This window comes from Pungitius pungitius, chromosome 18 (assembly GCF_949316345.1).
Source record: "Pungitius pungitius chromosome 18, fPunPun2.1, whole genome shotgun sequence".
Lineage (NCBI taxonomy): Eukaryota > Metazoa > Chordata > Actinopteri > Perciformes > Gasterosteidae > Pungitius > Pungitius pungitius.
This window is the reverse complement of record NC_084917.1, coordinates 11,280,485-11,294,020: the sequence shown is the minus strand read 5'-3', so window position 1 is coordinate 11,294,020 and position 13,536 is coordinate 11,280,485. Positions and strand designations below refer to the sequence as shown.

At 42.4% G+C, this 13,536-nt stretch overlaps 1 protein-coding gene across 2 annotated transcripts; it reads right to left on the bottom strand.

Annotated features, from left to right (window-relative positions):
• Positions 1-962: 962 nt before the first annotated feature.
• On the bottom strand, positions 963-11,929 carry ghrb (growth hormone receptor b). 2 transcript variants are annotated; one of them, XM_037484870.2, is made up of 9 exons: positions 11,773-11,929; positions 9,420-9,507; positions 5,115-5,250; positions 4,119-4,297; positions 3,473-3,651; positions 3,124-3,268; positions 2,571-2,661; positions 2,314-2,383; positions 963-1,824 (listed from the first exon to the last, which is right to left on the bottom strand). In XM_037484870.2, the coding sequence occupies exons 2-9, from the start codon at positions 9,496-9,498 to the stop codon at positions 967-969; spliced, it is 1,737 nt and encodes a 578-aa protein (XP_037340767.2). In that variant the 5' UTR covers positions 9,499-9,507; positions 11,773-11,929; the 3' UTR covers positions 963-966. The 2 variants fall into 2 exon arrangements, with proteins under 2 accessions (XP_037340767.2, XP_062414771.1); XM_062558787.1 differs by lacking the exon at positions 11,773-11,929 and adding an exon at positions 9,645-9,701.
• Positions 11,930-13,536: the final 1,607 nt, after the last annotated feature.

The following is a 13,536-nucleotide window of genomic DNA, read 5'->3' as shown; positions in this document are numbered from 1 at the left end:
TAATATTTGAACAGTTAACCACTTCAACAACGATGACCATGTACCTCAATTTAAAACAGAAACTACCAAATCAAAAGGTCTCTGCAAACATTTCAAAGTTTATAAAATATATAAAAATCATAGTTTGTAATTGCATCAAAGTTCTACACATTTTATTTTTTAACTTGTTTTTATGTTCGTTCAAACAAGTTGGTGTCATGCTTTATTTGACTTATTCAGGAGTTCATGTGTTTGCAACAAAATGTTATATAAACCAGGTAACCAAGTAATATTAAAAAATGGGTTTCTAATTGGTTAAGCAGCATTTTAATTTTGGCAATATTTGGAAAAACATTGTGAAAACCAGATAAAAAGAAGGCACATTATATCAATAAGTCATGACCTGATGGTATTAAAAAGAAGTAATTTGTTTAAAATGATAGTATTTATCAATGTTACTGTGCAACTACTGTAAATATATACAGTATGAATGAAATGACTACCTATAATGTCAAAGGTGGAACCCACAGCAGCTCTGGAACTCAATAAAGCTTTTTTTAGCCTCTTTTCGCTCATAGCGCCAAAATGTGAAAACGGGAAATGCCCAAACAAGCTAGTGAAATCAGTGGATCCTTTAGCAGCCAGACCCACGTTGAGGGCTTGAAGGGACCAAACCAAAGGGGTTACAGGGGAGGGGAAATTGAAACTGCATTTGTCAAGTGGATCAAAACACGAACCCGAATGAATGAAAGTGTTTCCTTTGGCCCTTTCCACAGGTGCAGGAAAACACACGCGCTCTTCCTCGCTCATACCAAGCTTCTAACCAACCCTGTAGAGCCAAGTCAGTCGGAGCAGCGGCAGGACAGGCGCGGACCCCCTAATTATTTTTTTTGGGAACTGACAGTCAACACTCAAGCTTGTGAGCCTTGACACTCCATCTCAAAGCCTGTTCCTGAGCTCATCTGTGCCTTTGATGGAATAGGTGGTCTATGGTGTCACGCTTCCCATAAGGTCAGGGGTCAGGTAGCCGTCCGGTGTTGGCATGACTTTTGTAATTGTCACTTGCGGGGCAGGTATTAAGTTTGGTGTCAGTAAGAGGCTGTTCTGCTTGCCAACACCCTCTACAAGGGTATAGGCCGGAGCAGGGCAAAGGGGGGACACGGTGGGGTCTGAATCCTGGTCACGCCACAAGGGCTGCGACAAAATCAAGACCCCTCCAGTCTGGCGGGTTTCACTCACGTCTCCCGAGGAAGACGCGGGGCTCGCTTTTCCCGCGTTGAGCTCTGAGGTGTAACCTCCGTGATCTGGATTCACCACCAGGAGCTGCAGGTCTTTCTTCTCTTTCCCCACCGTGATGTCTTTCACCAGGTCTTTTCTGGTCTCTGGCTGTTCTTCGGGTGACAGCCACACCGTGCCAGATGGCCTCACCTCACTCACCTGGGTGTACAGCCCCTCTCTGCCCGGTGCGACCAGTCGAGGGTCCCCAGGGGCGGCGCCGCGGACGTCGGAACTTGCCTCAGAGGTGGTCGCGTAAGTCGGGTCCTTTCCGTTGGTTTGATTTGGAATGAGAGGAACAAAAGGGGACAGTTCCGGGTCGCTGTGTAGATCTGGGTCGAAGCAGCTGGCCCGGCCCGAGTCGTCGTCTCTGAAGCCAATGGAGAGAGGGGACCAGTTGGAGGACAGGGAGCGCTCCACGAGACAGTCCGTGTCCAGGTCTGTCAGCCGGTCGCTGTGCTCTTCAATGTCGAGATCGATGAACTCCACCCAGGGGTCGTTGTTGTATAGCTCCGGCCTCAGAACAGGAGGGCCACACAGGATGGATTTCAACTCCTTCAGCTTTCCTTTCTGTGAGATAACAAAACCCATTTGATACACTCTAGAGATTATACATCAAGTATAATTACTGTTTATTATGACCAGTCTTATTTTGTTATGTTTTCAATCAGTGATGTAATATTATTCGCAACAGTTCAAATGCTGGTAAATACAGGACAGGTCAAGATATCCAAGCAGTCAGAAGCTTTTAAACAAGACCACAGGTTCACCAAAGATGGTTGGAAACAAAAATGTACTTTTTTACACATGTGTTGGGCAAATGCAAAATTAACCTTAAACATGTATTTTTACCTTTGCATTTATCTATGCATTGAAAATATGTGTATATATGTTCAGTATATATATAAGAAAATGGTGTCTTGAATTTAAGATATCATTATATGTATATATCAGAAATTGAAATATCTTCGCTGGGAAAGTTATAATAGTTATAATTAGTTAAAACATATAACAGTTATAACATGTCTTGGTCGAGCATAGTAACATTTAGATGAATACCTCAAGAAGGTCAGAGTTGATTCCTCTAATTTTAGGTCCGGGAACAGGAGGCAAAAGAATAACCATGATCCTTAGGGAATAAAAAAGGCAAGTGGAATTCAACATAACACAAATGCAAAAAGAAAAGGGATCCCTTTTCCACAGACACTGTTTCTGAAGGTCGAGCCTCCAACAGTGAGCAGCATACTGCTCTCTCATTTATCCAAGTTCAAGCTTCCAGTCCTGCACAGAAACCCAGAGGATCTGAAACTACTTACCTTTTCTGCTTCGATATAATAACTAACATCAGGATGGTCAGTAAACACAAGGCACCAAAGACGAGCAAGGTCACCACTGGAAATCTCGACGCTGGGGATAAAAAATGGACACAAATGTATGTACTCTTCAACCTGGAGCCTACTGTTCCATGTTTTTGAGTTGTGCTCTTCACTGCTAACTAGTTCACTCAGTTCCTACTGTACCCACTTTCATACTAAAAGTAGGTTAAGGAATAAGAAACATCTTTAATAAAAGTAAAAGTACAATAGCTTACTATGTGTCATCAAAACCCGAATCCACAAAAATGTAGGTATCACTAATACAATTGGATCCACTCATGGCTACTGGTACATTCTGATCACAACATCAATAACATCCTTAAGCAGGGGCTAAAGACCTGGGGTCAAACATAAATAAAAAATGTATAACTATGGCAATGTCATTTATTTTTCATATATTCTGACATGGACTGCATCTTCGGGAGGGAATAAATCGAAAACTATTTTTATTAAATAGCTCTTTTGAAGCATGTAGTTTGCAGCATGTGTTTACCTTTAAATGGAACGTGCACAAACACAGAGTCACTGAACTCTCCGAACTCTTTCCCACCAGACATTTTGCATCTGACCCGAACCTCGTGATTGACGTCAGTCCGAAGCGCATAAAGAGGCCGATGTGTGACTTTCACAAGGTCGGTCTGTGGTGATGAAAATAGGGTTCAAAGGCTAGGAGCAGTGCTGCTGATTTTTCTCAGCCAAGAAGAATGCTTCATATGACAAACATAAAAAATTAATTTAACAATAGAAATATATTACTGTACATTGAAAATATACTTTTCTTAAGCTAACTGATGCACATAAATGTATGATTTAGCACTATGACACTAAACTAGAACACCCACCTGTTCCCACACGTCGGACTTGACGTTGCGATACTGGGCTTCGTAAATCAGCGTCATCCATCCCATCCCCACGTCTGCTGACTCAGGCGGTTTCCAGCTCAGCATGATGTCATAGTTCGTGCCTGTGAAGTTCACGTTCAGCAGGGTCCAGTTCAAGTTAAATGGAGGATCCGGTTGCACTGCAGGACAAAAAGTAATGATTTTACTGTGAGAGTTTAAACTCCAGAGTTTATACATATGTATTCATTCTACGACACAATAGAAGCCTGATACAGGCTGAGTCAGCAAATCTCTTCTGGTTTTAGGCTTTCCACCTGTAGTTGGAAGCTGGCTGTACGGATTGGTTTCCTTTCAGACATAAGTGCGTTATGAGACCCATGTTCACCCAAGTTCACTCATTGTCCCATTGAAACAGGACCATTTGCCACAATCTAGGCAGCAGAATACTGTCTGTTATATCATTGTAGCATAGAGTGTTTATAACATCCAACTAAGACTGCTGCCATGATGCTTTGACAGTTTGCAAATATATGAGGACTTGTGGAATATCTGGAACAAGAATATATCCATTTATCGATGTTCTCATTTTCATTTCAAATGACTCTCGATCTTCAGGTGCAGGTGCACACTTGGGCATCAAACTCACCGATATCCTCGACGGTGAAAAGGTCCTCATCATAGAGGGTGGATTGATCCCTCGAGCGGAGCTGGACACGGTAAGAATTCCAGATGGATGTGTGGTTCTTATTGAAAAAGCACTCGTTGGGCCTGTCGGTGCTGTAGTGAGGACACTCACTCCACTCTTTAGGAGAATTGGGAGGGGGTCTGCGAGGGAGACAAAACACCTTTCACACTGCGGCATGTACCAGAGGAAGAAGGGAATAGGAAAGAAAATCCCCTCAAACTTTTGGGCATTCTCTTAGGAATGATTGGACATTCAGCCACTTTTAATGAACTGTGGTCTGTTGAGGTTTGTTTGGACGGATTTTCTACTCCGGTTAGCGAATGTGTCCTTACCTCAAGTGAGGGAGTTCAAGGACCTCGGGGCCTTGTTTGGGAGTGAGGGGACGATGGAGTGTGAATTTGGACGGAGACTCGGTATTGCACTCGCTTTACCGCACCGTAGAAAAAAGAGAGCTGAGCCGGAAGGCAAAGCTCTCGATCTACCTGTCGACCTTTGTTCCTCCCCTGACCCAGAGATGCTCACAAGTCTCTGAGCTCGAGTCTGAAGTCTTTCGGGGACGAAGTCAAGTCTGAAGTCACTGTGTGTGCGACTTAAGTCTGCACTCGAGTCCGAGTCTCAAACTCCCCATCTCTGCCCTGACCTATAGGTCACGAAGGATGGGTCATGGCGGAGAGAGGTCACACGGTACAAGCAGCCGAAATGGGTTTCCTCAGGAGGGTGGCTGGCGTCTCCCTTAGAGATCGGGGGAGAAGCTCAGCCATCCGTGAGGAGCTCGGAGTAGAGCCGCTGCTCCTTTGCATGAATTTGCTTCATCTTTCATTTAAATATTGTTACAAATATTATCTTGATTTGCTCGAACTACACTTTTTTTGTGAGTCAAGTTTTCTCTCACTACGTGTTCAAAAGTCCTAAACAGTCCTAAACTCTGTCAGTTTTCCCAACATTTTCCCCTCTTACTTTATGTTGATGTAGAAAAAGCGCAGGTCTCCCGGCTCGGAGAAGTTCTGGGAATGGCCGACATTCCATCTGCAGCGGAACGTATCCATGTTGGTGGAGACGCAACCAGTGATGTGTGGGTGTATCTGGGGGAGGACTGTAGGGAACAGAGAGAGGAAGTGAGAAGGATGGAGAAACATAAAATTAAATTTATAACATCTAATTCTTTTTGATGCCATGGAAATCGTCTTTTCTTTTCTTTTTGGTTTTGCAAATGATTGCTATGATCGCGACGTTATCATTGTTGCGCCACAGAGTTCATTGCCACGGCTCTCATGGAGGGGGCTATTTGCCCCCTCTGTACTTGGAAACCCACTTGCACATGAAGTACAACTCAAAATAAACTCAAACCCTGAGTGGCCCCTGTTCTCTTGCAGCAGACCGTAGCTGTGTCCCTTGTGGATTCAAACAAACAAACGGATCAAATTACGTATAAACAATGTGCATACAAAAAAAAAAGACAAATTCACTTGATCATTAAGTTTGCTGTAGGTGAATACTATATTCCTAAAATTGAGGAAAAACATGTTCATCAAGCTGGGTTGATATAATCAGAAAATATTGTTGCTATTACTAGTTTGTCAGCTGAATTAAATCCATTTAAACCACCTAATTTTAGAAGGGTCCAATTATGAGTTTACAATCCTATTTCTATTGATCAATACATACAAACATTTAACAACATTTTATATCTTCAATGTCTTTAACTCGTCAGAATAAACCTTGCTTATACATATGTTTAATATATAGACTATCCACTTTATCAAAGTTCCTCACTAACCTTTAGAGGCCAAACTATCTTTGTTTAATGTGAGCTTTAAACAAAGAGCCGAGGGGAGTTTTTACGTGTCATTTAATAAACACGCCGCTGATTGTTCACCGGAAGGCTTCAAGATCAATAACTCCCGGGACAGCAGTCAGCTGACCACATTAAGACGTCGGAGAGGAACAACACACAGGCCCGCGCTGGCTTCACAGCTGAGGGGCACTCGAGGCACGTTATGAATACCTCTGGCCCAATTAGGGTGCTTCAGGGAAAGGCAGTGACGGGTTAAAAATAACCTGTTTACCAGACCCCCGACTCCTCCTCGGAACTCGGCTTGGCTCAGGATTAAGAGAAAAGACAAACTCGACACGCAGCTAGGCGGATCATTTATTGCGCTCCTTTCATCGTTATGAATGTGGGTGGTTAGTGAGTTCGGTGATGGAGTGTTCTCGATGGAGAAATGTGTCACATTGGTTTATTAGCATTTTGGAGGGGCGTTTGAGGGTACATTCCTGATTATTATAAAAATGATCCTTGCATGAATGAACATGAAGATTGAAATAAACCCAATAGTAAATGCTTAGAGTAGCCGAGTCATTCAAATTCTGCACTACTTCTAGCAAAAGTACTTTGACGAAGAGAAATGTTTAAGTCAGCACGGATATTTTCGATTCAAGATCTATCACTTGAAAAAAACTAAATGTTTTCTGATCTTGTCCCACCACAGTCGAAGTACATTAGATGTTCAAAGTTGTGAGGAAAATAAGCAGCATCTTTGCTCTGAAATGCTTGGTGTGTCCAATGAAGGCTCTGGAATCAGTTTAATGTGATCAGTAGTAACTATATTTTTTACCGTGTTTCCACATGGTTGTAGCAATTCATTTCTATTGTGTATAATGTTTTAAAAGAAATAGGTTATCTAACAGCACTTTATCAAAGTGCTTTGAAGGCCTGAACGTATGATTAACCGCCTTTTAGTTTCAACAAGCACATGTTGTACAACAAGAGCACAGAGCGTAAGAAACAAATGTCGTGGAACATTTTAACCGTTTTCCATAAACATTTGGCCATATACGTTAAATATATGGTGTTGATAAAGAGTACACTACATACAAAACGTCTATTTAACTTGGTAAATATGTACTTCTATAGATTTGAACAACATTCATTGATAAACAGTGGCTCCAAATCAAGCAGATTCAGTATATATGTGTATGATAAATAGTACGTAGGGCTAAAATATTTAGTCCTTCAAAACCTATAAAACTAAATTATTTTTTCAGTTTTAACTTCATGTATGATAGTACATGTAATATATGAAGGCTTTTAACTGTTGCTTGGACACAACGTGCAGCTTGAGGACGGTACATTTGTAACGTGTCGCAAGCCTGCGGTATGTGTGTGTGTGTGTGTGTGTGTGTCTTTCCCCTGATTGCCCTCAGCCTGCTCACCGGCCCCGTCCACCCAGCTGCCTCCAATCGCCTCATCACCCCACTCACATATACACCCGCTCCAGTTGTCACATTGTTCCTCCCCTTGTACGTGTTGGTCGTGCCGAGCTAATGACTTATGACCCTTTGTGGATCTTTGCTCGCGCCCGGTTGGCGTCGCTTTGAGTTCTTTTGTTTGTGAAGTAAAGCGCCACCTTAAGTCTCGTCTCCGATGTCCGTCACTGCTTTTGAGTCCTAACTCGGCCTTGGACCCTGACAATATTGGGCTGAGGGAACTTGTGAAATTGTAGTTTCCTACTTTGCATTCACTATTGGCTCTGAATATTTCTTGTCCCACTGAGTACACGTAGGGAAAGTGTAACATTGCCTCATTCCGACTCCTTATCAGGCTACCAGATCAACTTGCAAACTTTTATTGTTGTGCTTGTCAGAGTGCTGCCGTGTTTGCTCAAAAGCTGTCAAACAGAGTTCACTAGACTTTAGTAAACCTGTGTGCAGGAGGAGCCGCAAAGCCCCCTCACACACACCCGAATAAATGCACACACTTTCCAAGCAAGTAAAGCATAATTTTCTTGATCTTCTCGTGGCAGGACTCCACGGTCCAACTTGCCACAAGCGTGAGACGTAAACATGCTTACATCAGCGTGGTTTCCCTCTGAGTGCTGCAGAGCGCCGACAGAGTATTTTAGGGGGAAAGAAAACATCCTTGCTCAATGTGTTGAGCTCAGAGGCGTTTCCACTAAGGCAATTTCCAAGGATGAGAGAAACATCAGCTAGTATTAATTTCCTCTGACTCACCCATATACCTCCCGCTGATCCCATCAATTATAGGTAGAACACAACATGTTGCATTTAGTGTGTTTTTTCTTACTTTGACATCTAACAACATCTGGACGCCTCCTGCGAGTCACATGTTTGGACATTAATCACTGCACTCCCCAGAGACAAAATCTCATTCCCTGTATTTAGAACAAGCCATTTCCTTCCTTGGCCAACAGCCATTATGTGTTCAACAGCAATTAATGACCCTTTTACTGACCTAACATCCCTTCTGGGAAAGACGGAAAAAAAAATCAGCGGGAGCGCTTGTGTACGACCTCGTAATTGCATCAAGAGGCAACGTCGTTATTCCTGGGTGGTGCAGAAAGTGGCGCTCAGGTGGGGAAGCGCAAGAAGCACATGTTCCCGCCTGCAGGGACACTTTGGTTTCCGGGAGCAGCAACCCCCCGCGGCTACTGTTTTAGACCGGAGGTGAGAGGAGTTACCGTGAGCTGAGAAAAGTCCCAGTCGTTCTCCCAGAGACAGACCCGCTGAAGCCGAGGCGCCGTTGGATTTCAACGAACGCTTTTGGCAGCGGGTTGAGAGCTTGTACTCTCTTGTTATTCTACAGGGGGAGAAACTGAACGCAGCAGCATTTTCCATTAAAGGCATGAAGCAAAAATCAAACTAAGAAGCAGGAAAATGGGGGGGGAGAGGAGCACGTCCACACCTCTACACTATACTGACATTTGTTTTGCAAATAAGACTGAGCACGTCCGACTTTAACACCGGGCCAGTGACACCGAGTTTATAGCCGTGGATGAAATGCAAACCATGTGTGCAAACACACAGCCTTTCCACCGCCAGCGAGCGCTTGTTCTGTAGAGTCCGGACACGCTGAACAGCTTCCCATTGTTCAGCATGAGAGCACTCTCTGCTCTCAAGAATTCCTGGGAAGCCGCTTTCCTAGAAATCTGCTGGCAGCTCCATGTGGCTCGGTGTCGGGGGGAGGGGGGCTTCGGTGTTGTGCGTATGTCATATTCATTTGAATACTAAATCCGCACGGCAGCATCAATGAAACAACAGCATAAATGCAACAACAGATGTTTTACACTTGCCCGGGCTCACATTGTCCTGTGGCCCATTAAAAAGTGGGCGTATCCGGGGTTGTGCAAGTTCTGATTCCAAAACCAAGCAGATCAACAAGAAAGCATAACCAAGTATCACACAATATGTATGTCATACACCGAAGATCATTTCAAACGTGTCAGTATTCATTAATGAACATACCTTGCTCGGAGGCAGATTCCATTGCTGAGAGAGTGAAGACGTGCAGGCAGAAGAAGAGCATGGGGAGAGCGGCGGCCATGGCGTGGAGCTGTGGAGGGAACATGTGGGGTTAGTTTGTCCGTGCAGAAGTCCACCCACAGAGCCCATGAAGGCCCGGCCCACTATAAAACACTCCTTAGCTTCTCTCCAAAAGAAAAGGCTGAGTTACACGCATGATACACCTACAGAGTCCCAGAACCGGAAGGCTCTTTGGGTAGAAGCATTCATCGAATGGCATTCGGTTGGCAACCCACGCTCCTGCGTGTGTGTGTGTGTGTGTGTGCGCACACACAGCAGCTTGCGTGTCAATCGGGCCGTTCTGTGTCGGGACATCCAGCCTGCCGGACCTCTGTTCCCACGTTGCAGTTATCGTGCTGAATACTTTGGTATCTGTCCTAAAGCATTCCAAGATTATTCCTTGTAAACACGCTCAAGTTGCATCTTACGTTGCTTTTATTCAAATGGATTTTACATATGGAACTTTATCTGCTCTGTGTTGCTGCACTTGAACGGACATGCAGCTCCTTTCAGAATCCTTTACACTGTCACTTCCAGCTCTTTTTATTACGTGTACTTTACAACTCCATTCATTGCTTTCAATTCATTTACTTTAATTTTGTTTCAGCCTGATTTCACGCTTACGAAAAATTCACAAATTCTACTTTTCAGTGTTTACACCTAAACAATCTGTCATACTGTTTTCATTTCAAAATGCTAGTAAATGGAATTCTTTTAAAATCAATTCATTTTATTGGCTGAATTAGATCTCACCAATGTTTTACACCATTCAAGAGAACCCAATAGGTGAATAGTAACCTCTTCTGATTGTCTGATTATTGTCATATTATCTCTGTGGCATTCACACTGTTTATACTTCCTCAGGGGAAAAAAACCTTTCATCTTGTCTAGACCTGAAAGGCATTTCAAGCCAACATATTTCAGCCAATTAAACGAGCTTTCGATCTATACATTCTGGGTTTAGTTTACTGAGCCTTGGGTACATAGAATGTATCATGTGAAGCAGATATTTATTTAAATCCCAAAAGTGTGGCTTGTTGTGCGCTTGTGATTAGAATACTAACGCTATGTTTGTTTAGTGTATTTGCTCTTACTTAAGCGCTCAATGTTGCTGTGCAAATGGGGGACCTGCAGTATCTCCATTATTTATAATATCATACTTTATAAAACACAGCCAGACTGATCATTTTTAACTCACACATTTCCACTTACTGTGATTTTATTCATTTACAGTTTTTCATAATTGGATTTCTATGGATTTGTTCGTGAATCTTTGTTCCATAACAGTGACAGGTGGAGGCGAAATCATTTGTCTGTGTTTATATATTTAGTTTGAGGCCCCACGCGATAAAGTACAGCCTCTCATACCTTATTGCTAAATAAAAATAATCACTGTTACATAATATTTAACTTCTCCTGGGTTCTGATAAAAACATCTTTTGTGCCAAGAGGGAGAATAACAGTATTCATTCATTCAATATTAATTTTTCCCAACATTAACTTCAAACTGCAGTGAGAGTATTGTTTTGGTTTGTAGTCTCTGCTCACCCCCATTGAGAGCAGACATCTGGGATGTCTCATGCTGATTAGACAAATTAACAGACTCAACTACACTCCCAACTCCAGATGGCTCAAACTCTGCTTGGATCAACACAAACATGTTCAAGGTCATCATTATATGACGTGTGGTAACACTTGCAGTGTAGATGTCCTCTATTGACACTTTTGTCCCAAACTAATTAGACTGACAACAAACGTGAGCACGTTCAAGCAAATTCAACCTAGAACTGTCGCTGAGAAGTTGGACACACAAGGCTCTGTTTTCACTGTTATGTTCACAGATAATTTCTTGGAGAAAAAAGCTGCAAGACTTCTATACCAAAATTTTGAATTTATACCTTTTTTCATTTCCCAATTGCAGAATTCTGTTTATTTCTATTTGGCAGCGATTACTGTCGATTTGTGTATACTCGTTGTTAATTTGGTTACAACAGAACCAGTTGTAAACATGACACAGGTAAAGTTGTTACGCAAATATTTTAGCAGAAAATACAATGAGTCCTCATCTGTAGTCCAAATATGTGGGTGTTGAATCTTTCACTGCAATTTAACAAAGTAATTACACAAACAAAAACCTAAATAGTTCTCATTTTTATTATTAACTAATGGAGAGCACCCCCCCTATACATCGACAAGCATGAGGCGGTTAACACACTAGTGTAGTAGAGGGATGTGTCACCATGTGGCGCGTCTACGTAAACATACACACACACACACACACACAGGACCAACTCACCGTTGCGGCACCTTAAGTGGACACCTCCTATCCCCGTCCTCACAGGCTCCCTCGGTAGAAAAGTACCACCAAAACCTCGCGCACGAAACGACTCACAATTCTCCTAAAACACACCGTGGTTGACGTGTCCCCCCCCCCGAGCTCTGTATGCGGTGTGGTAACTCTGAGGCGGAGAACCGTGCCTTGCTGCCCGCACAGACATCCACCCCCCATGGGGCCGGCCGTAGGGAGAAGGGCGCCATCTGCTGGTGGAGGCCGGGTTTGCAGGGGGGACGAGCGGCAGATCTCCAGGAAAGCCGGGAGGGAAACATGAGCTGTTGGAGCTGTTTTTTTTGTTAAATCAGTATGGACACAACATGTCGATTCAACTATATCCACTGCGAAAAATAAGATATTTAAGGTGAGTTGGTGTGTTTTTTATTTAAGTCAAATTGAATGAATCATTACGCAACAGAACATGTTTGGCAAAAGAGGGAAGTTTTCCTTCATGGCTCTCTGCCTGGGTTCATTTAAACCCAAACCACAATGTTTTCATGAACTTAAACAAGCAGGTTTGTTACTAAATCTCAAGGAATTCATGTCAGAAATAATTTAGATGACTGATAGGGCTGGTTTGTTTTGGTTTAGTGACCTCTGCTTCCTTTAGCCTGTTTACTGACGGATTACAGCTATGTGGGTCTCTAACGCCAACCGGTGAATTTATCAAATATTTATAAGGAATTTTCAGGCCAATTGAAAGGAAACTCAGCCAGCATGCGAAAAGAACAATTCTAGATAGAGATTCCTCTGTGAGCAGTCCCTCTATATCTATCTATCTATATATATATATACAGTATATATATATATATAAGCAGACCTGACAACATTAGAGGAAGAAGTAGGCTCAGATTGATTTACTTAACAAAAAGTACTACTGCAGTCAAGATGTTACTCTAATTAACATCTTACTTGGACTTGCTAAACATAAAGTTCTGTTTTATGATGTCTGAGCACAATCCTTGCAGCGAACAGCAAAAACAGTGCAAAATAACTGCAATATTAAATTTACAAAAGTAGGCTAAAAGTACTCATGATCCAAAAGTGCCTATGCATTATGTTTCATTCAGTGCATACAATTTCAATTTGCAGCTGTTAATGATGTAACTTAACATCACCTTTACTAGTGTATTTATTAAATATTAGCTTCCAAAATGGAAAGTAGAAATATACTGTAAATGGACAACTATTTAAGTGTTAAGGGTAAACACTTGGAAGTGAGACCCAGAAATGCTAAAGTAGTACCACCTAAATTGTAACGCTAATGATGATGATGATTAGATACCCTATAGATATGTTAAGTGCAAGTTGTTAGTATGCCAAAATCCAACTTGACTTATTAGTTTTTACTCAGCCTATAGGCTCATGTTATGTTCTGTGAATGGTACATGGGAGTTTCACTTCTGACATGTCAGCACCTTGTTTATGACACATTGTAGGGACCACACACATGCTCCAAATACTTTACACATCCCACACATTTCTGTAAATATTAAATAACTTGTTAGTAAGCAAATGCCATATTTACATGGAGCTACATTTGCATTGGAGTCCTGTTCACTGTGCGGATTAGAGCACTGAAAGGTAATCACTGGTCAAGTGACCAAGAAAACCAAAACAATAAGCTTGCAGTTGTAATTCTTTGCACGGGAGCATCCAGAGTTATAGGATTTGGGCTGGGGTCAGAAGCCCACATTCCTTGTTTGGTTTAGAAATATTAGTTACTCA

Coding starts and splice junctions, on each gene's coding strand:
- ghrb (XM_062558787.1), bottom strand. CDS start 9,686: ATGAATGCTTCTACCCAAAGAGCCTTCCGGTTCTGGGACTCT. Junction 5,251..9,419: donor GGAATCTGCCTCCGAGCAAG/GTATGTTCATTA, acceptor TGTTCCCTACAG/TCCTCCCCCAGATACACCCA. Junction 2,384..2,570: donor ATTATATCGAAGCAGAAAAG/GTAAGTAGTTTC, acceptor TTATTCCCTAAG/GATCATGGTTATTCTTTTGC.